At 36.6% G+C, this 26,822-nt stretch overlaps 2 protein-coding genes across 9 annotated transcripts in view; one reads left to right on the forward strand and one right to left on the reverse strand.

Annotated features, from left to right (window-relative positions):
- Positions 1-3,422, forward strand: part of IVNS1ABP (influenza virus NS1A binding protein) — a 20,417-nt gene extending 16,995 nt beyond the window's left edge. For both annotated transcript variants that reach the window (XM_055419105.2, XM_088845276.1), the window contains exons 11-15: positions 367-488; positions 586-712; positions 808-939; positions 1,056-1,229; positions 2,345-3,422. In XM_055419105.2, the coding sequence (XP_055275080.1) occupies positions 367-488; positions 586-712; positions 808-939; positions 1,056-1,229; positions 2,345-2,598 (809 nt within the window). In that variant the 3' untranslated portion in view covers positions 2,599-3,422. The remainder of the gene's footprint in view (positions 1-366; positions 489-585; positions 713-807; positions 940-1,055; positions 1,230-2,344) is intronic.
- The window catches only part of SWT1 (SWT1 RNA endoribonuclease homolog), a 108,493-nt gene continuing 83,557 nt past the window's right edge, over positions 1,887-26,822 (reverse strand). For 6 of the 7 annotated variants that reach the window (XM_055419102.2, XM_055419098.2, XM_055419100.2 and 3 more), the window contains 3 exons: positions 19,697-19,763; positions 15,120-15,184; positions 3,305-9,555 (listed from right to left, as the gene is read on the reverse strand). In XM_055419102.2, coding sequence (XP_055275077.2) covers positions 9,426-9,555; positions 15,120-15,184; positions 19,697-19,763 — 262 coding nt within the window. In that variant the 3' untranslated portion in view covers positions 3,305-9,425. Of the gene's footprint in view, positions 2,094-3,304; positions 9,556-15,119; positions 15,185-19,696; positions 19,764-26,822 lie in introns of those variants that run through there. The other variant, XR_008685040.2, reaches the window with a different exon arrangement.

The raw sequence follows: 26,822 nt of genomic DNA on the forward strand, positions 1-26,822 counted from the left end.
ATTTCGGAAGACAGGCTTTAATGTGCCTTCTTCTTTGGCATTACACTTTACCACATTCTAAGATGACAGAAACAGAGTTGGTACTGTTGTAGCACCTCGTCTTCAAGTTAATGTCTGTCTCTAATTCCTTAAAAACTACAAGGTAAGTAATTGTCTCCTAATTTTCAAGCCAAGACAAAGCAGTTTATTTACACTGATAATTTTGTCATTCAGCTATAACAAGCACTTAGTTAAAATGGGGCCTTATTAAGTTTGTGGATGAAAATTCTTTTTCTCATTTTGTATTGATTACTTAAAACATTCTAGACCAGAAACCCTGGGGTAGTTTAATATTTTAAACATAACTCTTTGTGGTTCTTATACCAGGTGGCTATAACCGAGAGGAGTGTCTTCGAACAGTTGAATGCTATGATCCACACACAGATCATTGGTCCTTTCTTGCTCCCATGAGGACACCAAGAGCACGATTTCAAATGGCCGTGCTCATGGTAAGTGTATTATTTTTGCAGGAAGAAGCAGCCCACATTTAGCGTTTTCTGCTAACTTCATAGCGGCAGAGATGCTCATCTCTTGCTTTTGGCTTAGGGCCAGCTCTATGTGGTAGGTGGATCCAATGGTCACTCGGATGACCTGAGTTGTGGAGAGATGTACGATCCAAACATAGATGACTGGACTCCTGTTCCAGAGTTGAGAACTAACCGTTGTAATGCAGGTAATACTTTTCTGCTGAGATAATCAAATACTTAAACTGTACCTAAGTATGATGATTAAGTTATCAATTTTTAACCTTATTTTATACTCACTTAGGAGTGTGTGCTCTGAACGGGAAATTATACATCGTTGGTGGATCAGATCCATATGGTCAAAAAGGACTGAAAAATTGTGATGTATTTGATCCTATAACAAAGTCATGGACAAGCTGTGCGCCTCTTAACATTCGTAAGTTGATTTTCTTTTTTTTTTTTTTTTAAGACCTCTGAGTCAGCGGTATGTGCAGTACACATTTATAGTTTTGGGAGATACAGTAATAATTTTGGTTTGACTTGATCTTATAGGTAGACACCAGTCTGCAGTCTGTGAGCTTGGTGGTTATTTGTACATAATTGGAGGCGCAGAGTCTTGGAATTGTCTGAACACAGTAGAGCGTTACAACCCTGAAAACAACACCTGGACTTTAATTGCATCCATGAACGTGGCTAGGCGAGGAGCTGGAGTGGCTGTTCTTGACGGTGAGTGTTGGGATCTGGAGGGTTGAGGAATGGGTAGTGGGGAGAGTTTGTTTAATTCCAAGAGAATGTCAGTAATAACTATGAACTGTTGTAATTAAGAGTTGAGAAGCAGCCATCTTTTCTGATGCAGTGAGGGTTGGTGATTTGTCTTTTAGAATTTTCTAATAATCAGAGACTCAGTACTGAGTATATACCATAAATATATTCACCTTCTTCCATAAATCATACTCCTGATGCATCATCTTGGAGTTTGTTTCTTTAGAGCAAGAATTTGTAAAACAAAGTAAATACAATTCATCTAGTTTACTCCATGCCTAATTGAAAGCAAAACAAGTCTTTCCAAATCATTTTATATAGACAGCTTTCTTTTCGCATCCATTTTATTGACTTACATAATATTTATTTTGGAACAAAGCTTGTGGCTCTACTGGTAAGAGCCTAAGTGTGTAGGCACATCAGTAAGTAGCCCACTGGCCTGCAGCCTTGGGCCTTGGGAGCCTTGTCAATTCTTTCAACACAGACACAGATAGGCTAAGTGACAATCAGATGAGAAAATAAGGATTTTGAGAATCCCTAATAAAGTTTTTTCCCTAAGCTATAGAGAATATTTAATGCTAACATTTTATTTGAAAAGAATTTAACAATTAACTGCCTGTGTATATTTGAAAATAGTTCATTTCATTGCCTGTTTCCAAGAAGAAATTTCTGTGCCAAAACCATTTTATATAGTTGGAAAGGTCTAGAAAATGTTCAGTTATTTAAGCCTTCGTTCCTGTAATCTTCATTCTTGTGCACTGGACTAATGGAAAACTTCCAGTGCACTCTAGGCAAGTTGTCCAACTTCTTGGTTCTTCATGTCTTCATCTGTGAAATAATAGAAACAACCACATCGAACTGTTGTGAGAATCACACTTCCTTTAAATTGCCTGACTTACATGTGCAAATGGGTTTTTATCAAGTTTATTCCATTGTATTCCTAGCATTCTAGGGAATGCTTGCCACATTTAGTTGGGATGAACGGGCTTTTCTACTGAGAACCACTAATTTTAGCAAAAGACAGATTTAAGGGTTTCTTTCTTAGCCTCTCCAGATTAACCTTGTCTCTTCTCTCTCAGGAAAACTGTTTGTAGGTGGTGGCTTTGATGGTTCTCATGCCATCAGCTGTGTGGAGATGTATGATCCAACTAGAAATGAATGGAAGATGATGGGAAATATGACTTCACCACGGAGCAATGCTGGGATTACAACTGTAGGGAACACAATTTATGCAGTGGGAGGATTTGATGGCAATGAATTTCTGAATACGGTGGAAGTCTATAACCTTGAGTCAAATGAGTGGAGCCCCTATACCAAGATTTTCCAGTTTTAACAAATTGAAGACCCTTTCAAACTAACAGGCTTAGTGATGTAATTGTGTTTAGTAGAGGTACACTTTGTGAATAAGGAGGGTGGGTGGGTATAGATGTTGCTAACAGCAACACAAAGCTTTTGCATATTGCATATTATTAAACATGCTGTACATACTTTTTGTGTTTATTCAGAAAGGAATGCAAAGATGAAGGTCTGTTTTGTGTATTTTTAGGACTACTTTGGTTACTTTTTGGAAGTTGATATTGTAAAAGAATAAACCAAGAATTGATCGGGCACGTCATTTCAAGAAGTCCCCTCTCCTCCACATTTGTTTTGCCAGTTTGCACATTAAATGACTCTTTCTGCTCAAATGTGTATTATGGGGCAAGAGGGGTAGTGTAAGATATAGGCAGTTGGGTTGTTTGTTTTTAAAAGGCCCTTTTTCAGTAACTGGAACACTCTACAACAAAGAGACTTATTTAACTAGATGACAATGACTATTTTTGTTTTTATTAAAAGGAAGCTTATATGCCTACTAAGGTTTAATCTTTTATGATTGCCTTTTTATAACTTTTTGTATTCTTAGCAGAGTACTTTCTTTACCTGTTGAAGTTAACATGTCACAGGTTCAAATTACTGAAGCAGAGTGGCAGTCTTAAAAGTATGCAGTGAGGTGTTTTATACTCCCAGAATACAAACTTCAGAACTTTTGCCTTAGCTACAGGTTTGTTTTTTTTTTCCAAGAATGCAATACCAATGTTTATTTGAATGGGGTTGCTGAACAGTAACATGGCTGTGATTTTTATTTGATATACACTGTTTTTAAATACTTTGACTTCTTGGGGGTATATTTTATATAGCAGAACACTCAATATTATATATAACAGTAAAGAACAGTGAAGTATTTTATCTTCTAAATAATTCCTATTTTTTATCATTAACAAAACAATCCTAAAATAGCAGTCCTTGATTGTGGGAAAAAAATTACCTTAAACTGTATTTGGTTTATGAATGCAGCCTTATCAGAACTATGTTTTTGTTCAGTTTTTCTATTCATATGGATAAATACTGGTTGGAGTGGTGACTTGGTATTGTGTAATGCTACACATATAACTTATGGTGCCAAAATTAGAACATCCTAATGCTTGCTGTTGACGCAAACATATTAAAGGTACTTTGCAGGAAATCCTTGCACCATGGGATTACTATCCAAAAGTTGTTTGTGTTCTTCTTCATTACTAAACGTTTTGGGGGGAGATTTTTAAAAATTTTTTTTTCCAGTAACAATGAGCTATTTGTGGGAAAATTACCTGGTATCTTACATCTGAAATAAGGACTGTTGTTTGGGGGGCTTTTTGTTTTTTTGCTTCTCTCTGAGAAGGCAAAGAGGCACATGAGAATCTCATGAGCCAACTGGGACAACATGACTATCCAGTGTCTAAGTTGGGTTAAGAAGAAAATTAGGTTTTTTCCCCAAGTGTTCGAGTGGTGCTTTGATACCTTATTTCACTCCTCTCTTCCACAGAGAACCACCAAGAAAGGAAATCAGTTTGCCTGGTGGCTCTGTAGTTCCCGACTATCACTAGTTTCATTCCAGATGAAAACTAGGTTGGCAGATTTGAATCTAATATGACTTTTTTAAATGGTTCTGTGTATGTTTTATTTATTTAGCACAAGGAAATAAAATTTTACTGGAGGGGGGTCACTATGAAATCCTTGAAATCACTTCTCAATTCCTAGGTAACATGCTTAATGCAGATAATATGTGGGAATATTTTGGTCAACGTTTTATCATACTACCATTGATGCCACTGGTAGCTAAAATTATGTTAAGTATATTTTGAATATAAGAAGTTTCCATAAAGGAAAAAAAAAAGTGCTCATTGACCCATTGTTCCTGTTTATCTGCACTTAAAAGGTAATTTTTTTTTTTTAAGGGAAGGAGAAAATGGCATAGCTTCAGTATAAGTTAAAGAATTTGTTTTTGTTTTTTGCCAGTGTGGGTTTTGGAGTAGTTTAGAAATGATATTGGTTAATAACCACTCTTAATTGTAATAATGCATGAAACATACCCGATTCCTAAAACAGTAGCAAAAACTATAAAATACCTGTTTGAATTAACAAAACAATTGATTATACTCAAGTATGAATTTTCTTTTATTGTGATTTTCAAGGATAGGGCTTTGATATTTGGCCTCTAAGTATAGAGTCTTACATATTTTATCATTTTCAACATGTAGAATTCCTTACATAATCATATTTTAGGGAAGAGAATTTGGGAATATGATTAGTGCAAGAATCCTTGCTAGTGAGGGACAGGGAGGCCTGGCATGCTGTAGTCCATGGGGTGACAAAAAGTCAGACACAACTTAATGACTGAATGACAAGTATACCCTATAATCTGTAAAAACCCTGTAAAATTTTAAGGGGGTAGGCAAAGGAGAAAGTCTATAGGACATCACTGCATCTCCACAGTTACAGTTACAAGACTGAGTCACAGAAAACAGTTTCCATAGTATTAGTATTTTTTGTATCTTGCTTTGTTTCAAAAAAAAAAATTGAAGAGTCTCTCACTGAGTGAGACTTAAATATAGAGTAAATTAGCTGGGTAAAAAAGAAAAACAAGGAAATACCAATATGTGAATCTCATATACTTAGGAAGGCCAGGCCACAAATTTGGGCCTGTTAGCAGGAGACCCACTAAGTCGTCTGAAGGTTAAATAACTGTGAAGTACCAGTTTTCTTCATAAAAGACTAGAAGTTTCTCAAGAGTCTTAAAGACAAATGAGAAGAGTAAGTAGCGTATATACAGAGAGGGATGTACTCAAGTGTATGTCATGGCTTCTTTTACTATCACAATAGCAACAAAATATTTAGGCTTCTCTTTTAGAAGCTCAGTACTCTATTGGGGGTTTGAATAAGGGTGAGAAGCAAAGTTCAGCTATTAAGCTGGGTATGTCTAGGGTTGATATCTTGTAGGAATACAAGAATCTAAAAAGGGCATATGTCTGAACAGACGGCAAAACATTTGCTCAGAGAGAATAATGGGACTAATATAATTTTAGCTTAGAAAAAGATGCACACAGAATACCAAATTTTAATGAATCAGAGAAAGAAATGTAAGAGACGAACTGAAACATCCTGCAAAAGGTTTGGAAAAAGACATTGATAAACGGAATCTAATAATATGAAAATGTGCTTACTATCATTGATCATTAGGAAAATGTAAAAAAGCAAAATGATACACTTTGGAAAGCGTGACAGTTTCTTATAAAGTTAAATATTCTATGAGACAGTAGCCCTACTCCTAAGTATTTATCCAAGTGAAGTGAAAACATGTTCTTAGAGAAACCTGTGTATGAATATAATAGCTTTAGTCATAATCACCAAAATCTGAAAACTCAAATATCCTTCCAGTTGGTGGATGGATAGAAGGGTGCATACAATGAAATACTAAGGAATAAAAACAAGATAAAACACGAACGGATCCTCAGAAACCTCATGCTAAGTGAAAAGCCTCCATTTACAGAGCATTCCGGAAAAGAACTACATGGACAGGAAACATCAGTGGATTCCTGAGGTGGGGATGGGAGTTGGCTACAAAAAGGCACCAGGGAATTTTAAGGAGTAGTTGAAACTCGTAACAGGTGAGCTGCTATGTGATGGTGTCTGACAAAACTAAAAACTGTACACTTGGAAAGGTTCTGTCTTTCTAGCTTAACCAAACCTTGAAAGGAAAAGGCTTTTTTTAAAAAGGCTAGGACATGTTAGTATTTTACCTGACTAGAAATCACATCAGGGAACCATTCTCTCTGGCCATGCAAGGGTTATGTACCAAATTAATGTAGTTTTGCCTACAACCATTAGTCTACAGTCGGGTTGCACAGGCTAGGAGACTCAGTTAGGTCGTAGTTAGGGATACTGAGCCTTGGTGGTACCTGAGATCTGAATGTCTTACCACCTTCCTTTCTTGGTTCACAGCTATAGATTCTGCTCATGCTCATGCAGCTGCTTGTTTTCCCTGGAATGGGGTTTTTTGTTTTTTTGGCAAAGGAGCCACCAACTGGATGGGGAATGGGCTGTCAGTCCAATCTGAGCCAATATGAATCAGAAAAGGAGTACGGGTGGCAGCATCCCTCAGTGGAAGATGCATTTCATTATTCAATAATGAGATATATTCCCTCTTAGAAGAAAAAGGTAAATTCATTCTAACTCACGGGATGAGTCAGTAGGAGCTAAAAGGCTCCAAAAGGTAGGTGAACTTGAGATGTCACATCAAGAATGTGAACTGTAAGAAAGTGAAGTCGCTCAGTCGTGTCCAACTCTTTGTGACCCCATGGACTGTAGCCTACCAGGCTGCTCTGTCCATGGGATTTTCCAGGCAAGAGTACTGGAGTGGGTTGTCATTTCCTTCTCCAGAGGATCCTCCCAATCCAGGGATCGAACCTGGGTTTCCCACATTGTAGGCAGATGCTTTACCATCTGAGCCACCAGGGAAGTCTAAGGGACACCAAGACACTAAATAATAGTGGGTCAACCTTGGAATGGTGAAAGGACTTAAGATGATGACCAAAAGATCAAGGAAATAAAGTTTCAAGTTGGTCTTGTGTCCCCTGTCTTTCATATGACAGGCAAAGACAGTGATAGGAAAGTGAAATGAACCCATCTGAGAGGTTCCACCCTGTGCAGTTCCAGTTTCCCACTGCAGGTCCTAACAAGAGGACCCAGTAGGATACAACGTTCTTGAGCCAACTTTTCTTTGGCTCAGAATGCTGGAAGAGCTATGATAGCTGCAAACCAGAGGATTCAAACCAGGTCCTTCCTAGAAGGAAATAGATGATCTTGTGGAATTAAGCTAGGAAAGGTTGATGTAAAATGGTTCCATGAACTCTACTGGAATAATCCTTGGGTATTGCGTCTCAGAAAGTTATCACAGCTCCTCACTAAGGCAAGGCATTAAGCAGAGAGCTCTTTACCTCACAGGATTTTCTTCATCAGTCCCCTCAAACAAAATACAATAGCTATCCATACTGAATGAAGATTTTAAAACCTGAAGTTCTAAAGATGTGATAATCTCCCATCAAAACAAATTTATGTTCTGTGCAAGGGAGTGCTTAAATGATCATTACATCAACGAAATTACTCCAATCCAGAAAGGAGACCCAGAAAAAAAAGTAGGGGACAGGAGGAAAGGAAGTTCTCAACTCCTGCAATGGACTATTACGGAAAAAAAGAAAGTTTAAAATCGGAAAAAGGCAACAAAAAAGAAAGATCTGATGTTTCAAAGAAACAAACACTAAAAAATTTTTAAAGAATGTTGCCAAAGATAAAAATAAGACTAGAAGAAAATACTTTTACATCTCATAATAAATATTTAAATAGGTTGAAAACTGACAGTGCAGAAAGTGAAAGACACAAAGACTAGGATAAAATTAAAATCCACACGTATAGGGTGAAGTAGGTCATGACTAGAGTGAAAAGAAACTTCCTAAAAAGTATAACATATAAAAAGGGAGGTAATGAAGCAGAGCAGGGAGTTCCACAGAAGTCCACGGTTAGGTCTCGCGTTATCACTGCCATGACCCTGGGTTTAATCCTGGTTGGGGAACTAAGATCCTGCAAACTGTGAGGCACAGCCAAAAAAACAAAAACACCCCAAACAGAGCAAAACCCAATAATAACTAGAAGTAGTTGAGGAAGAAAAATCTGATGAAAGCTCTTTTGTTAAGGGGAGGGGATGCTTTCTTGGCTCCTGATGAAGGAAAAGGAAAGAGGCAGACAGCAGAGATGCTTTGGAAGCTTCTCCTACAAGGGCTCATTTCCCTGAGGGCACTTTGAGCCCGTGGGAGGAGGTGTGGCTTTCTATGCAAACAAAGCACGTCAGATCCTTCTTCCTAGTAGTGAGCACTCCACATAATTCTCTTCTATCAGAGGGTCACTTTTATAGTCATACCTGTACGTAGTTCAGAAACAAAATTTAGAAGTAAGATGAAAAGCAAAATCACTAAAAATTTATTGCTTTAAAAAATAAATTAACATTTATAACAATACTAAATCAGATTTTCTCAAATGTATTAACAGCAGCATAATATAGTAAACAAGGATTTCCAACTTGGTGTAACAAAATAAGTCAATTAAACACTTGGTTTAGCTAGGGGCAAACATCAGCCACTACCACCTGATCCCATAAATCCATGCTGCTTCACATTTAAGAGAAAACTGAGTAGAGGGGTCTCCCTGTTCTTCCCATTAGAAATTTAGTGAAGAGCGACACGCCCCGGGGAGAGAAGAGGCTATTGTAGCAAGGTGGAGCTGAAGTAAGAATTCGACTTCCCTTACCTTGGGGGAAGAAGTGAAAGGGATGTGATTACTTCACCAGGTCTACATGGAAGACAGTCTGATCAAAAAACAGCCCAGGGTAAGATTTCTCTTGTGGATTATGATGAGCATGGTCAGGTCCCAATTCTTTCTTGAGGTTTAAGTGTCTCTGATCACCAACCCATATTCGGGATTGAGGGAGATGCTAATGCTGTGCCTCTGGCCTTCCTCAGATGCCACAGTGGCTCTTGTCCTAAGTTGTCCAAAAAGATGGCTCTCCTTTCGTTAGTCACGCTGGCTCAGTATTAGGAGTAGAGGTAGGGAGGTGAGGTCAACTTCTAAAGAGTTGAGTCCACAACTTATTCCACAATGGATGCAATAGAAGCTCAATGAGATTGTCGGTATTTTAATCGTCTTTTTACACCTATGAGATTTCTTACAAGTCTCTCGGGTTTGGCACAAAAGGTTGAAAAGTACTCTGTTGTTCCTGAGGACAAATGCAGTCCCTTCTAAGTTACAAATCGGTGCTTAGGTTCTATCGTTGAGCATGTCTTCACGCCATCCCCTGTTTCTGGCCTCCACATAGACAGATGCATTGCACTGCTGCATGGTGTATTCCATCTCAATCAGTTGGCGGCATCCAATGGTTAACTTTTCCCTAGAGGATAAAGAAATGTTATATGACTACAAGACAGTCAGCCAGATAAATGAAAAAAGCTCACTAGGAGAACACTGGGATTTGGAATATGTTATTTGATATTTGAGAGTAAAAATGCCTAGAGAAATGGTTTCTTCAGTTCAGTCGCTCAGTCGTATCCGACTCTTTGTGACCCCATGGACCACAGCACGCCAGGCCTCCCTGTCTATCACCAACTCCTGGAGTTTACTTAAACTCATGTCCATTGAGTCGGTGATGCCATCCAACCATCTCATCCTCTGTCGTCCCCTTCTCCTCCCACCTTCAATCTTTCCCAGCATCATAGTCTTTTCAAATGAGTCACTTCATCGCATCAGGTGGCCGGCCAAAGTATTGGAGTTTCAGCTTCAGCATCAGTCCTTCCAATGAACTAAACAATGTGGTAGGATAAACAACTTAGTAACGCAATTCTTAGATAGTCATCATGGAGATGATCTTGGGGATATTACTGAATTCATGAATAAAGGTTTCCAAGGAAGACCTGCTGCCAATAAGAACACTGTAGAGTAATTTGGTTTGGGAGTTAAAGGACAGCAAGACTAGTGGATTCTAAGAGGACACACCTCCAGACAGGAACAGACACTGGACAGGGAACAGGAAGTTGACAGCTTTGACTCTTAAAGAGAATTGATAACTTAGTGATTAACAAATGAATACTAGTTAACTACTCTAAACCAGAAGTGAGGAAGGAGGTAGTAAATGCCTGATATTTGCCCCAACTACTCACAACTGTATCTAAGATTAAGTTTAGCTGAATCTCAAAAGCTGACAGGAGGCCTATTAACTGTGGGATTGCTAAATCATCAGTTAGAGCACCAACCCATTATACATGGTGTCTAGAGTTCGAATCCCCTGGAAACCTATTTAAATCTACCAAAAGGTCGTCTGCATAAGTTCACAAAGAATACCCAGTATCCAGTACTGTGTCAGAAAACAAGTTATCTTTATTATGAAAGTTACACGGTTATTGGGAAGCCCCCAGTGGCTCAGTGGGTAAACAATCTGCCTGAATGCAGGAGACTCAGGAGATGTAGGTTTGATCCCTGGGTTGGGAAGATCCCCTGGAAGAGGAAATGGCAATCCACTCCAGTATTCTTGCCTGAAAAATCCTATGGACAGAGGAGTATGTCCAAATGGCCACAAAGAATCAGACACAACTGCGCAACTAAGCAGCATGTACGCTGCTATTACTCCTTTGGTTTCTAAGACTGCTCTGAACACCTCCAGGGTATTGGGAAGGACTCCTAGCTATCTTTGCACGATACTCCTCCTCCCCGACCCATGGATCCCCTGATGCAGGGCATGAAGGGAAAAGAAGTGAATCAGAACTGAAGGAATACGATGAGAACTAACAGTGGCAGCAAAGTAAATACACTACATTTTTGGAGAGGCCTCACTTCCTGAAAACATGCGGTGAGGCTGATTCAAACCTGACTTTTGACTCTGTCACTCTAGACCTATTTCCTATATTTAGAGTGCTTAAAATCAGTGTTATGTTCTTGCCAGTTCTTTACAACTACTCAGAAAATGATTTCTGGAAGACTCCAAGAGATCCAAAATAGGAGAGATGTAAAATGTTTTCCTATAAACTTAAAAATGAAATAAACAAAAAGGGTAGGTCCCTATTCCTGTTCTTGGTTACTTATTCTACATGTGGAAAAAAACTCTTTTAGTAACTAGACTTTTAATCTATTTTGGTGTCTTTTCTTTTTTCTTCTCTTTTTCCCTCCTCTCATAGTTAAGAGGTGAGCCCTATGCCCTCTTTTCATCCTGGTGGCATGTGAGTCAGCATTCCGACAATGGATTATCACCTACAGATTTTGCTTCCTGCATCAAGTTGTCATTGCTGCTGAGGAAAGTATCAGATGTTTTTCTAGTATTGACCAAACACACCATCATTTTTGTGTTTGGCCAATACCAGACTATGATGATAGGAATTTTTGAGTTCCTTTCCCCAATGGATTAGAAGCAGAATAGCAGAATATTAGATACTGTTTACCTTAACACCTTTGCCTACTGTTCTGTAGCATCTCCAATGACTTATCTCACCTTAGCTTTCACCTCTTGCTGATAAGACATTTACAACTGAGAGAAAGTCTATTACCTATTCTGATACCTATTGCTAGAAAGTTCTTTCTTTACATTGGGCTTTAAAAAAAATCTATAAGCTGGATCCCTGTTTCCTCCAATAGTACAGATATTTTATGTCCCTTACAGGTGGTCCTATTTCTTTGCCAAACTAAACAATCCCAACTCCTAATCCTTTCTGGAACAAAGTTAAAGACTGGAGATTGCTTCTAGTTCTGCAATTCTGTATTCTTCATGAAACTTCTACAGAACTGCCACTGATTTTCTAGATCATCCTATTATAAATCTGAGACTAACTCTGACCAAATCTCAGATGGGTCAAAATAAGCAGAAATTTGATCAAATCAATAAAAAATAACTGCAGCAGTTATTTGATTCATTTCCATAGCTAATTCTGTCAAAGTGGCATGGCAGTAGTGAATTGAAGTGCCCTCCCTCCAATATTTTTTCCAAAATCCTTTCTAGGTACAAGAAAAAGAGTACAATGGATATTTGCTTTACAGCTCTCTTAATGTTTCTAAACACTTGCAATGTACATGTCAAGTAAAGGGAAAATGGAATACAATGTAGTGCATATAACAACAGTATATAAACAGTTTTTGTTTTTTTAAATTTATTTATTTTAATTGGAGGCTAATTACTTTACATTATTGTATTGATTTTGCCATACATTGACATGAATCTGCCCCAGGTGTACATGTGTTCCCCATCTTGAACCCCCCTCCCACCTCCCTCCCACCTCCCTCCCCATTTAAACAGTTTTTGATTCAGAAGGTCTGGGCTAGAGTCTTAGAGTGCATTTCTTGCAAGTTCCAGATGGTGCTAACACTCAACTCCAGGAAGCACACTTCAGAGAACCAGAGCTCTAATGTGATACTACCACAGAGCTGATCCCTGGAGTTCAGAAAGCAGTAATTCCAGAAAGCTCTTGCCATAAGGAAAACAAAGTTGTTCCTGATACTCGTGCCTTAGGCAGCATATTATTTGGATGTACCAGGTACTTGAAGAAGCTAATGTCACAAACCAATGTGCATTTCACACAGAAAAAATGACCTTAGAGACTTGTCTTTTAAACATGCCAGAACATTCTGTCAAGAATTTATAGGTCAAACAAAGTGAATTAAACACTATTCCTAACTTATTTTTCATATATGTATCAACAGAGGATATCACACAAGATATTTATTTAGTAATTTATTTGATAATCTTGTTGATTTACCATCCTGGATTTTCTGAGCAAACTCCTCATCTGCTCGGGGTAAGCAGTTCTCAGACCCCACTGGCAAGAGCAGAAGCTAGGACAAAGACTCTACAAACTACAGAAGAGAGAAAACACTAACTGATGCATACACAGAAACACCAAGGTTCTGCTGTGTCCTGGAATTCAAAGTTTGGTCCAAGCCACTTTCAGTGTGAAACCTTAATCACCTGCCTTATCAGGACCTATAAAATAGTTCTCTTCGTGAGCTACTTAATTTCTTCCCTATTGCAATAAATTTGATGTTAGATACATCAACAGCCTCTTCCTTCACAACTAACACATCACAAATCAAAAACAAAGATTAGCAAAGTCAGACAATCTAAGTAATTGTTTTTCTTAATATAGTGAAGCTAAATCATTCTTGCATTTTCACTTCTGAGTCACAGGGAAGCTTTGCTACCTCTTATCTATTGCATTTGGCTCTGCGTCTAGTGTGAACTACTGAAACAAAAAGAACCTCTGTCTTCTGGCAACTTACTTGAAAACTGAGCTGTGGAGTATACCAGAGGTTCATATGGGAGGTACCATTCACTGAAAATACAGCAAATAATTTTAAAAAAACAACAGTAACAAATCTAAAAGCTATTAACTTTAAAAGTCTACTTGAACAGCATCTGCCATTTTCCAATGCATTCAAGATACTAGACATACTGGATTTCTCTTTAAAATCATCCTTTCAGGGTATAAGAGGGAGCTTATTAATTAATATCATAGTTCAAATTCTTGGCATTGTGAGTGCAAAGAAAACAAAGGGAAAAATAGGTACTACTACTTTAACTTTGAAAATTTAAATTTGACATTTGCATCCTTCCCCTCTCCAAAACAAAATAAACCAAAAAAAACTTCTCAAATATTTAAACAGTAAGCTGAAGTCAAAATAATTTTAGACATTTGAATGGAATCATCCTGTAAGGGACTCTGCCCTCCAAGTCATATATGGAGCTTTATACACCTTCAAAAATATCTCCAAGACTGGAAGATATTATATTTTTGATCCAAATCTCAAGTATACAAACCTTTAAACACAGATTATCTGTAACAATCTACAAGTAAGAGTTGTTGATTGTTGTTTAGCCACTGAGTCATGTCTGACTCTTCTGTGACCCCATGGACTGTAGCCCACCAGGCTCCTCTGTCCATGGAATTCTCCAGGCAAGAATATGGAGTAGTTTGCCATTTCCTTCTCCAGGGGATTTTTCCGACCCAGGGATCGAACCCGTGTCTCCTACAATGGCTGATGGATTCTTTACCACTGAGCCACCACGGAAGCCCATAAATAAGAACATAACTGATTAACTGGTAGTCTGAAGATTAGAGTAAAAAATCATTTTCATCCTCAGCTATAACAGATGATGCATGCCTAACTGGCTTCAGATTTTCTTAGAAAACTTATTTTAATCTAGTGAATGAGTGAATGCTCATTCAGTTATGCTGCCTGGTAGCACTGGTGTATGAGTATCAGTTCTAGTGTCTTGATATCATCAAACATATTTATCAATCCAGAGTTTTACCAGTAGAACCACCTTGACAGTAAACTTTGTCACTGTGTCCACGCATACAATTCTGTAGCTACACAAATACATCTGCAAATTATAAATGGCAGATAAACTGGTTAAGTGATACAGTGGCATATTACACAGCAGTGAGAACACAGTCAGTTCTGCTACAACTCTTGTTCTGAACACAATTTATTGTAACAGCATTGACACATTAAAGAACAATCTGAGCACAAAAAAAATTTCCTATTTTCTTATATATTATTTCATTAGTGGGAAATGCCAGATGAACAGAGAAAACTGTACACAGCTTATTTAAATGAATAAATATTAGAAATTTCTCAATTCTAATTTCTATAGCTAGATAAAACCCACATAAGCAAAGGCTCTTAGGGGTGGGTCTTCAATATTTTTGAAAAATATAAAAGAGCCTTGATGTCCCTAAACTTGAGAATTTACTTTAAAAATTAAACTTTCTATGTGCAACATATACACACACACAGTTTTTTTATATGTATGAACTATTTCATATTTCTAAAAGCTAAAAAAAATCATAGTATAGTGAAGACATAAAAAGAACCCTTCACCACCACCAAGTTAGTGCTATACATGGCAAAAGCGTGTTACTCTGATATATCTACATACATATATATATGAATATATATACATATATGACTTACCGATACTCAGCCTGTGAAACACAATCATAAAGTTCCTGGGCAGTAAAGTTGACATTTTTATTTACCTGAAAAGAATCAAGATATAGCTATTAAAAATGCATATTAAGTCAAATAAAAGGTGAGAGCACAATTAGAATGGCCCATATTCTGAAGGAGCAGAATGTCAAGTTTTTAGCTTTTGCATACAAAGGAATAAATAATAACAATTCGAAGTTCAGTGAACATAACACTTATAACACTGAACTATGTGTAAAAATATGAGTCCTATTGTTGCAACTTAATCTGTTAACAGAACCAGAAGTGAGATGGTCCTGGGATTTGTGGGCCTCCCAACAAAGCAGATGATCACTTTAGAGATCAAAAGGACAGGGAAAAAAATGTGTATAATACATGCAACACTAAATTCTACTATTACTGGCCTTTATCAGCAGATTTCATGCATCAATTAGCCAAGCCCTAATATACTTATTCAATATTTATTTTCTGGGAAAAGTAAATAAGTTGTTAACATTTAATACCTATACCTAAAGCTAAAGTAGATTTGGGTCATACAGGTAGACTGTTGTAAGCAGAATCAGCCACATCTTGTTTATTTCATGAACATTAGAAATAATTCAAGCTAAAAGAAAAAGTTAAGTAGTCAACTCTAACAACATTTGAATACTATGGTTGACCCTTCTGAAAGTTATTACTGAATAACTTTAAACACTAAGGTAATAAACTGTGTGGAAAAATCTATCTGTTTTGGGAAATGGGTGATTTATAGATACTTTCTAAAGAAATGTGCTTTTCCGACTATTAACATCACATATTTAAACGAATATGTTTAAATTTATAAATAATCCTGTATTTCTTGAGGCTTACCACTGATTTAGGCAATATGTTACTTATGTTGCAAGGAAGAATCTGGAAATTTGTAGAAGGAAATTCTTTTTATCAGATTACTCAAGGGAGGCTTCCCAGATGGCACTAGTGGTAAAGAACCCGTCTGCCGATGCAGGAGACATAAGAGACAAGTGTTCAATCCTTCGGTCAGGAAGAACCCCTGGAGAAGGAAATGGCTACCCACTCCAGTATTCTTGCCTGGAAAATCCCATGGACAGAGGAGCCCGGGTGGGCAGAGGGGGCTACAGTCCATGGTGTCGCAAAGAGTCAGACACGACTGAAGCCACTTAGCCCTTAGCCCCGGATTACTCAAGAAATAACACAGTGTCTAACTTTTTAGAAATTCTGAATTTTCTATTCACTTTACTTTTAAAAATATGTTATTATTAGCATATGCATTTTTGATGAGGAAAAAGTTTTTTTTCCTACATTGACTTAATTAATACTACTTTAAAGATTTATATCATGAAAGTCTCCTGTAGAGTTTAGGGTATTGCTTATTTGCAAAAGTTCCATGAGCTTCTTTCAGAATTTTCATAACAAATTCAACATATCTGTATAGAAAATGTTCCATTCACTATAAGTTAAAAACACATAGTTTTTAAATGTAAATTTGAAATATATATAATCCTCAATTTTTGCTGAAAATGTTATTTAATTATACATAATATTTACTATTATATTTAATGATTTAAGAAAGTGGTATATGATTTATCATGATTGATTTTTTAGGTACTTTATAATTTTTATTAAAATAATCTTCTAAAAATGTTTTAAGATATACATTTAGAGTTAACTTATCAACCAGTTCGATTCCTATTTTTCTACATGTTCTGCCCTGATGATCTCAAGGGCCTTTGATATTTTCACTAGTGCCCCAACATGCTGGGACCTATAAAGGTATCCAGACGTAGGCCAGCAAATGTCAACAGTCAATACTGCAGATCTTTGATCATAAGATAAAAGGAATAATCTATTCTCTATCAACTGTTGAGAAAAATCAGCTGAAGAACTGATTTTGAACTTGACATAATACAAATACAAAAAAGTTCTTGAAGCCATTAGCAGATTTTTAGGGAAAAAAACCAAACAACCATCTGATTTATCTGTAGTTTTGAGAAAACAATCACCCACATCTATTTAGACCCTTATCCCAGAACATGGCTGGGGTGATGTGACTCCAGGTTATAGTAGATGACTTCTAAAGCAGTGAACCTACTAATAAAGGAAAACTAAAACACAGATTCATGACCTACATCACTGGTTCTAGCCTGAAATATATCATTTCACTATCTTCATTAGTTTTGATACAAGATATTTTAAATTAGTCATATTGGGATGTTTTAAATTACACTATTAATTATCATTTCTGTGCTTAAGTGTACAATTTTAATTCCCAGAAAACAAATAACTAAAAGATACCCTGTCAGTAAACATCAAGAGTTATGATTGTAAAATGGAATTAGTATCATTAATTCTTATACTATTAACAGTGAGTACCAAATATGATAAATTGGTCATATTATTCTTAATTCTTAAAAAATCAAGATCAGGAAGCAAAGGTTTAAGTATATTAACAGCCAAACATCTTAAAAAATTTAGATTGTCCCTATCACTGTTTATGAGACAAATATATCCAATGTAATAACTGGTACTGGGGACGAAGTTCTCCTAATAGAAATAACTTTAAAAATCTGGGACTCAGATCCACATATTCTTATAAATAACAAATTGCGTATTTTCTCCCAATGCTCTCAGCAATACAAAGTACTAAACCCCCAAAAGACCTATATATCAAATTTTTCCAGAATATGTGATTTTAAAATTGTCCCATTGTTTCTCCAAATAAATTTTTATTGGACTGAAATTCAGAAAGTATGATGAAATAATTATTTCATCAAATCATCTCAAAAGAGGAAATTATCTTAATAATCACATAATGTGGTTATACAGCATTAAGAACTGTGGTGTTGGAGAAGACTCTTGAGAGTCCCTTGGACTGCAAGGAGATCCAACCAGTCCATCCTAAAGGAAATCAGTCCTGAATACTCATTGGAAGGACTGATGCTAGAAACTGAAACTCCAATACTTCGGCCACCTGATGCGAAGAACTGACTCCAGAAAAGACCCTGATACTGGAAAAGACTGAAGGCAGGAGGAGAAGGGGACAACAGAGGATAAGATGGGTGGATGGCATCACCAACTCAATGGTCCTAAGTTTGAGTAAGCTCCAGGAGTTGATGATGGATAGCAAAGCCTAGCGTGCTGCAGTCCATGGGGCCACAGAGATGGACACAACTTAGCAACTGAACTGAACATATTAAGGGTCACTTTTAAAAGGTACATATAAACACCATTCATTCCTTAAATAAGAGAAGTAACACTTACTGAACACTTACTTTGTGCCTGGTACTGTTTGGAGCACTTTACATATATTAAGTTATTTAGTCTTATTTAAAGAATAGCTGTAGTTTATCTACTTATGTTATTCCCATTTTACAGACGAGGCAACTGAGACAAGGACAATCAGATAACTCTTCTAAGATTATACACTTAACCGGCAGCAGAACCAACATTTGTACATGACTAGTTTGATTTCAGAGTCTGCGTTCTTCAACACTAGGTTCTTAATATAAGATGTGGCATAAAAAAGTTAAAGAGGACTTCCTTGGTGGTCCAGTGGTTAAGAATCCACCTGCCAATGCACAGTACACGGGTTTGATCCCTGCTGCAGGAAGATTCCACATGCTTCGGAGCAACTAAGCCTATGAGTCTCAACTACTGAGCCTGTGCTCTACAGCCCACGCTCTGTAAGAAGAGAAGCCACCACAACGAGAAGCCTGCGCACCACAACTGGAGAAAGCCGTGCACATCGACAAAGATCCAGCAGGGCCAAACTAAACATTTTTTAAATTAAAAAAAAAGTTGAAGAGCTAATCAGGAATAAAAGCAAAGAATACTTATAAAGATGTTCAACTTCACAAGAAAAGTGACACCTGAATATATGTCATATTCCTGTATTTAGAGCATTTTAAAAATTAAACACACACACCCTCAAAAAGAAAGAATATATGGGCACATGGGTAAAGAACTTTAGGCAGACAAAACTGAAGATCAACAGAATACCTTCCTTGGATCAACAAGGATAAGAAAAGCATTCAGATTAATTTACAAAATACACTGGAGCCTCATCAGAGCTTTAATTCCAGGGTCTATGCTGCTGCTATGGAGAAAACGAAATTATAGCTTTCCTTTTCAGTAATCAGTGGTGCTCAACCGGAGGTGGTTCCTCCTCCCTAGGGGCCATCTGGGTACATGAGTTGGGTGCGGTGGGCGGGTATTTTTGGCTGTCACAATGACTGAGAGAATACTGGCATTTGGTATCTGAGGATCAGAGATGTTGAAGCATCCTGCAATGTGGCACACAAAGAAGAAATGACCTATCCAGCATACCAGCAGTGTCCCTGATGGGAAACAATTCCATGTTGTGTTAGTATAGGTCTCTACTACATGTGCTTACTTCAGAGAATGAAAGACAAAAAAATCAATGTCGCTGGCAAACTTTGGTGGCATTTAAGAATTTAAAGGAAACAACAATTAAATAGCATTCCATTTTAGGACACCTCTGTTTGTTTATATTAAAACTTGATTATAATGGAAATATGATAAACATTTAAAAATATTTTTCCTACCTTATACTTGATTAGGAAGTTATAGAGGGTCTCAATATCCTGATAATTACTGTTGGGGGCCAAAATCCTAAAAAATAAAATAAAAACAAAGGAGGGGGAATGAATTGCTTTAAGAAAAAAACAAAACAATAGCTTGAACTTTTCTCCCAAAACATATTCATACTGAGAGATACTTTATTCTCAGTATGTATAATAATCTTATTAAAATGTTTACAACCATTTTTGGGTTTTATTTATCAACTATTTATAAAACCATGTGCTTACTTCAACAAATATCAATTATTAATTGATATCAAATATCAATCTATTAAAATATTTTTATTTACTTATATTAATACATCATCAATTAATCAACAACTATTAGCATTCTTATGTGAAATTACAGTTCACATTTTGAGTTACAATGATACAGATTTTTCAAAAGTTAGATGGAAATGAGAAGTATATTTACACTCGTTATCTTTTAAGCAGCAGATAAAGATTTCCCACAAAAATGTGCAACCAATGCAAATGGACAAGTGATATAAACTATCATACACATTAAAAAATACTAATAAAGATTAGTGACTAAATTCAAATAATACTATTTGAACTGCCTAGCAGTCTATGAAAAAGCATCAGTAATCAGACTCTGTCAGTCATTGGAAATAACACTCATCCTTCTAGCAGTAAAGTATTAACTCTCATTTTTTTACACTAAGTACTTTTTAATTCTTTCAAGATGAAGAATCTTTTGTTTCTTTTAAAAAAGAAAAGGAAAGCAGTCCTCATATTATGGTAAAGTGGTTAAGAGCAATGTCTACCTGGGGATCTGTGTTTTTGAATGAGTTCTGTGTGACTTATTTTCCTTATCTGTTAAACAAGGAAAGTAGCAGTATTTATTTCATAGGATCAAAGTGAGAATTAAACAAGTTACTATAAGGGAGGTCAATCCTGGGTGTTCATTGGAAGGACTGATGCTAAACCTGAAGCTCCAATACTTTGGCCACCTCATGCGAACAGCTGACTCACTGGAAAAGACTCTGATGCTGGGAGGGATTGGGGGCAGGAGGAGAAGGGGACGACAGAGAATGAGATGGCTGGATGGCATCACCGACTCGATGGAGGTGAGTTTGAGTGAACTCCGGGAGTTGGTGATGGACAGGGAGGCCTGGTGTGCTGTGATTCACGGGGTCGCAAAGAGTCGGACACGACCGAGCAACTGAACTGTAAGTAAAGTCTTGATGACAGTGTCTGATAAAACAGCAAGCACTATATATTGGTACATATAAAACAGTAACAATGACAACTATTATCATCATCTAATGTCTAATAGTTTCAAGTCACAGAATAAGTGCATAATGCTTTGACTAATGAGAAATCAAGCCACTCCAATTAATTCTTAAATTCCAAGCGCCTTTTAATTACAACAATGTCTCTAGGTCCTCACATCCTCACCAATGCTTGATGTTGTCAAATATTAGTTAACTGATCTCTATACCATCTTAATGAGATCTTTAGAAAAGTTGGCCCTTATTAGACTCGCAAGATAGCTTTCATAAAATAATTTTTCAGGATATAGTCAAATTTTTAAATGGATCATACTCCTTTGGAGAAGACACATACAGAATATCTTTAAGAACATATAAAAATCTTCCTAAAAATAAGTTTCATGGAAAAAGTTACTCTCCAAACAACTAATTTTAAAATATAAATAATATCAAAACCTAAAAGAAAGAAAAAGCAGACAATAAATAAACTGAAAAGGGTCCATAAGTACTTTGTTTTTTAAAATAAGAACAAAGCTATATAGGTAAGTTAAACCAATGTTTTAGAAAAGCAATGGAAAAAATAACGTGTTCCAATTTTGTAACCTAGTGTAAACAAACAATCAGCAGTGTGGAATAATTTACACCCATTCTTTTTTATAACTTTGGAAATAATCCAAACTGTCCATAAAAGAGTTAAAAAAATAAATGAAACAAGATGTTTTATAAAAGAGTCTTATAAATTTCAAGCTTATATTAGAAAAGAAAGTATGCTCTTTGCCAGAGAATAAAGTAAACATTTCTCTGCCCTGAAATATTTCACAAAAAATTAGTTATAGGTAAATCAGTTATTTATCTATAGCAACAAAGCATAGCCACAGTATGAAAAAGAAAATAATTACATCATCCTAGTTTTCCAATTAGCAAAACACTGAAAAATTGTCAACTCCTGGCATGGTTTTATTTTTTAACAGTTTTACTGAGGTACAGTTTACATACCATAAAATTCACTCATTTTAACAATTCAATGATTTTATAAATAAATTTACTGAAATGTACAATTATCTACATTGTACAAACTTAAATACTCGACTATTTGACAAAATATCACAGAATTACCTTCTAACGAGGAAAGGGTTACTGGGATGTCAGCATCATTCACAGATATATTATCGATATAATCAGAATAAAATTATAATGCTATTTTTAAAAACAAGGATATACATTGTAGGATTTGTTATGAAACCTACTACTCTTAAATGCTACTCTTAAAAAATGTTCTGAGGTAAACTGAGCCCCAAATTGAGTAGATAATCTTTATTAAAATATACTCAATTAGGGCTTTTAGATTTTAATAGGGCCAATGAACTCTGAGTTTATGAGAATGGAATTTGGCCTGGTATAAACAAAAATTTCCAACTTTTACTAACTGGAAGTACAGTTTTGAAAATACACAAAAAATGAAATGGAGAAAAATGGTTTATGGACTTTCATGCCTTAAGTAATTCCCCACACAAAAATTCTTGAGAGGTCAGCCTTCTCTATAGCTTTCTTATTTGTTTTCAAAAAATACCAGCATGAAGACAAAAGAGTCTTAGAATGAAAGTCCTAAAATTACCCTTCAATGGCAACTTTTAAAAAGAATAATAGAAAGAACTAGCCCTTCGAGAAAGTGGCCATTATTTTTTTATAAATATATCTACATGTTCTTTAAGAGAAATTCCTAACAATCAATAAATACATATCAAATGTATAATATACTCTCAAATGTATATGATACTAAGAGCTCTGGGATATAAAAAAATTAGAAGACATGACTGCCTATCCTCAAGTTGTTATAATCACAAAATTTTACTTTAGAATTTTGGAATCAGAATTGGGGAACAGACTGAAGCAGGATTTAATCTGCAGCTCGAAGATTATTTAGAAACCAAGTTAATCACGTTACCTACTTTTCTGTACCCCAGCTCCTCATCTGTGAAATGAGGAGAAAGTAGCATTTACTGAATAAGGTTATTATATGAAGCAAATAAAATAATGTGTCTAAAATTAAAATGTTTAGAAGAATTCCTGGCACATGTAAATAAATATTACCTGCTATGAAAACCAGTTTTCAGATGTAGAAACTAAGGTTTAGGGTTGTAAAACACTTGCCCAAGACTACAGAGTTGTAGTAGGTACCTAAATCTCTGTTAGTTTGACTCTGGACCCCATGTTTTTATCCACTAATAAAAAAAAGGATAACCCTTACAACTCTGTGCATTAAGTAATTTTATGAAATCAAATGAAATAGTCTTTTAAAATCGCTACCAGGTTAATTTGCCTTTTATCTAATGCTTCTGGCAAACTATTTTGTGTACATTCCAACGCTAAATCTTTGTAGTTGTTAGATCTTTCTCAAAGCCACAAAGAAAGTCAGTAGCAGAACCAACATTCACTGGAAGTTCTAATTCTTAACCACATAAGCACTTTGAGTTCTCTATCGATGAGCAATTAAGTAAGCAGCATGTTAATCTGAATTAAACAAACTTCATTTCCATCTCATCCAATATTAGATAAATATTTACCCATCTCATTAAAGTAAAAAAAGAGTATGCCACTCAAAAATTTTAAAAAGTTAATAAAATAATCTGACTAAAATTAAAAATCAAATAATGTATTAAAATGGGCGAATTTTTAAATAAGAATTTGAAAAATTCAAATAAAACTTTCCTCCTAGATAGAAAAAGTAAAGCATCAGACTCAGGAGTGGGGAAATAAGTCTAGAATATTCAAGTTTAATATCTAACTCTAGAAATTCAAAAGAAGGCACAGCATATTCATGGATATTTATAAATAATAACTTACATCCCACAGAACTGAATAAATTATGTTCCCTGCTGGCAAGGCAGTTTAACATTAATATAATATTCTATGTTTGAAGAACATTAAAATAAGCTCAAAAAGTAATTATATGACTTTTTTTACTCAGCTCACTGTTCCTCCATGCTACTCAGGGTTCATCCACGTCATAGCATCTGTCAGAATTTCCTTCCTTTTTAAGGCTAAATAATATTCCATTGTATGTACATACCTCATTTTGCTTATCTATTTATCTGTTGGGGCTTCCCTGGTGGCTCAGAGGTTAAAGTGTCTGCCTCCAATGCAGGAGACCCAGGTTCGATCCCTGGGTCGGGAAGATCCCCTGGAGAAGGAAACGGTAACCCACTCCAGTATTCTTGCCTGGAGAATCCCAAGGACGGAGAAGCCTGGTAGGCTACAGTCCACAGGGTCGCAAAGAGTCAGACATGACTGAGAGACTTCACTATCACTATTTATCTGTTGACGGACAAGAATTACTTTCACTTTTTACTTACTGTGGCTCATGCCGCTATGAACATAGGTGTGTAAATATCTCTTTGAGACTATAATTGCAGAACCAGCCCAAACTGGCCCTATCCTGTTTCTAACAAGATACTGAGTTGTTTTTCAGAGACAAACAATAAAACCACAAGTCATGCAGCCAAAGCATGCTCAGAAGAGAAAAATTTGACCTCAAGTAACACCAAGAACCAAAGTTTCCCCCCTCCCCGGAACAAAAGGGCCAGATGAGACCAGAACCCTGTCAGAAGTGCAGGGTCCATGGTGCAGGAAGATCTGGTTCTGAAGCTGCTGAACCTAACCTCACCACAAATGGACAGGCTCCAAAGCCCTGCCATGGATACCTGCCCGTCCAGGGCTTCTGCAAACCAACCCTCTCCTTCTAACTTGTGAACACTCGACCAAACCCCAGAATGAAGAGACAGAATTGAGGGCCACGCCTCCTTGTTTCCTTGCCAGTTAAACTCACAATAAAGCCCTTTCTCTTCTCAAAAGCTGGTGCCATAGTACTGGCTTATATGCAAATTTGGGCAGCAAGCCCTTTGCTTGATAACAAGACATTATTTTCAATTCTTTTGTGCATATACCTAGAGCAATCAAAATTATAGACAGGCATCAGGTGCTGCCAAGGACTGGGAGGAAGAAGAAATGAGAAGTTACTATATTTAATGGAAACAGAGTTTCAGTTATACAAGATGAAAAGAGTTATGGTTATGGATGTGGTGATGGTTACACAACAATATGAATATATTTAATAGTCTATTTACACATTTTTATGCACATGTGCACTCAGTTGTGTCTGACTCTGCAACCCCATGAACTGTAGCCCGCCAGGCTTCTCTGTCCATGGAATTTCCCAAGAAAGAATACTGGAGTGGGTTGCCATTTCCATTTCCAGGGCATCTTCCCCACCCAGGTATCAAACCCTCATTTCCTGCACTGCAGGCAGATTGCTTACCACTGAGCCACCAAGGAAGTCCTAATACATTTTTAAGAACACTTAAAAATGGTAATGCTATGTGTTTTTTACCACAATAAAAAAGCTAATTAAAACAAAGTAAAAATGTTTGTTTATAGCATTATTTTAAAAACTCATTGTACATTCTCCAAAGCTATGAACCAACTTAAGGCTTATTTTTTACTGTGAATCAACATTATTATTGAGGACACTCGGTTCAGTCGCTCAGTTATGTCCGACTCTCCGCGACCCCATGAATCACAGCACGCCAGGCCTCCCTGTCCATCACTAACTCCCGGAGTTCACTCAAACTCATGTCCACAGAGTCGGTGATGCCATCCAGCCATCTCATTCTCTGTTGTCCCCTTCTCCTCCCACCCCCAACCTTTCCCAGCATCAAAGTCTTTTCCAGTGAGTCAACTCATCGCATGAGGTGGCCAAAGTATTGGAGTTTCAGCTTTAGCATCAGTCCTTCCAATGAACACCCAGGGTTGATCTCCTTTAGAATGGACTGGTTGGATCTCCTTGCAGTCCAAGGGACTCTCAAGAGTCTTCTCCAACACCACAGTTCAAAAGCATCAATTCTTCGGCGATCAGCTTTCTTCTCAGTCCAACTCTCACATCCATACATGACCACGGGAAAAACCATAGCCTTGACTAGATGGACCTTGATTGGCAAAGTAATGTCTCTGCTTTTTAATATGCTATCTAGGTTCGTCATAACTTTCCTTCCAAGGAGCAAGCGTCTTTTAATTTCATGGCTGCAATCAGCATCCGCAGTGATTTTGGAGCCCCCCCCAAAAAATAAAGTCTGACACTGTTTCCACTGTTTTCCCATCTATTTCCCATGAAGTGATGGGACCAGATGCCATGATCTTTGTTTTCTGAATGTTGAGCTTCAAGCCAACCTTTTCACTCTCCTCTTTCACTTTCATCAAGTGACACTGAGGACACTACTGAGCATCTAACCAGTGCCAGAAAGGGAACAAATGCTATCTCCTTTAATTTCTGCAATTTAACAAAGCAACTATTATAAACTCCATTTTCTAGATCAGGAAACAAATATAAAAAGGTCAATTAACCTGTCTAGGTGACAGAGTTAGTAAATGGATGGAATGAGGATTCAACTTGAGATCATTCTGACCCTTGAGCTCTGTTCTTTTTCTTCTTTTTCTTCAAAATAGTTGTCTTTATCTGTCTGACTTATTTCACTTAGTATGATAATCTCTAGCTCCAGCCATGTTCCTCTTATTTTGATACAGAGACATGCAAACTGAATTTTGCTGCTGATGAATTTAAGCAGTATCACTGATAATCAGTGAAAATTTATCAAATCAATAATGAGGACATACTCACCAGGGGAAAAAAAGTCTTGGATCTTAAAAGAGTATGTTTTTGGCGTCCTTTACTACAAGAAAAATTAAAATCATGTTTTCTATAGTTAATCTGGTGGAATCAGCTATATAAGTGGGAGATATACATCAGTCTCCGATTTTAAAAGAAATCTACACCATATGTAGTTAAAAATGGTAAAAAATAAGTAAAGTTAAACAACTTAAAC

This window comes from Moschus berezovskii, chromosome 17 (assembly GCF_049115385.1).
Source record: "Moschus berezovskii isolate FMDL1 chromosome 17, NW_MosBer_1.0, whole genome shotgun sequence".
Lineage (NCBI taxonomy): Eukaryota > Metazoa > Chordata > Mammalia > Artiodactyla > Moschidae > Moschus > Moschus berezovskii.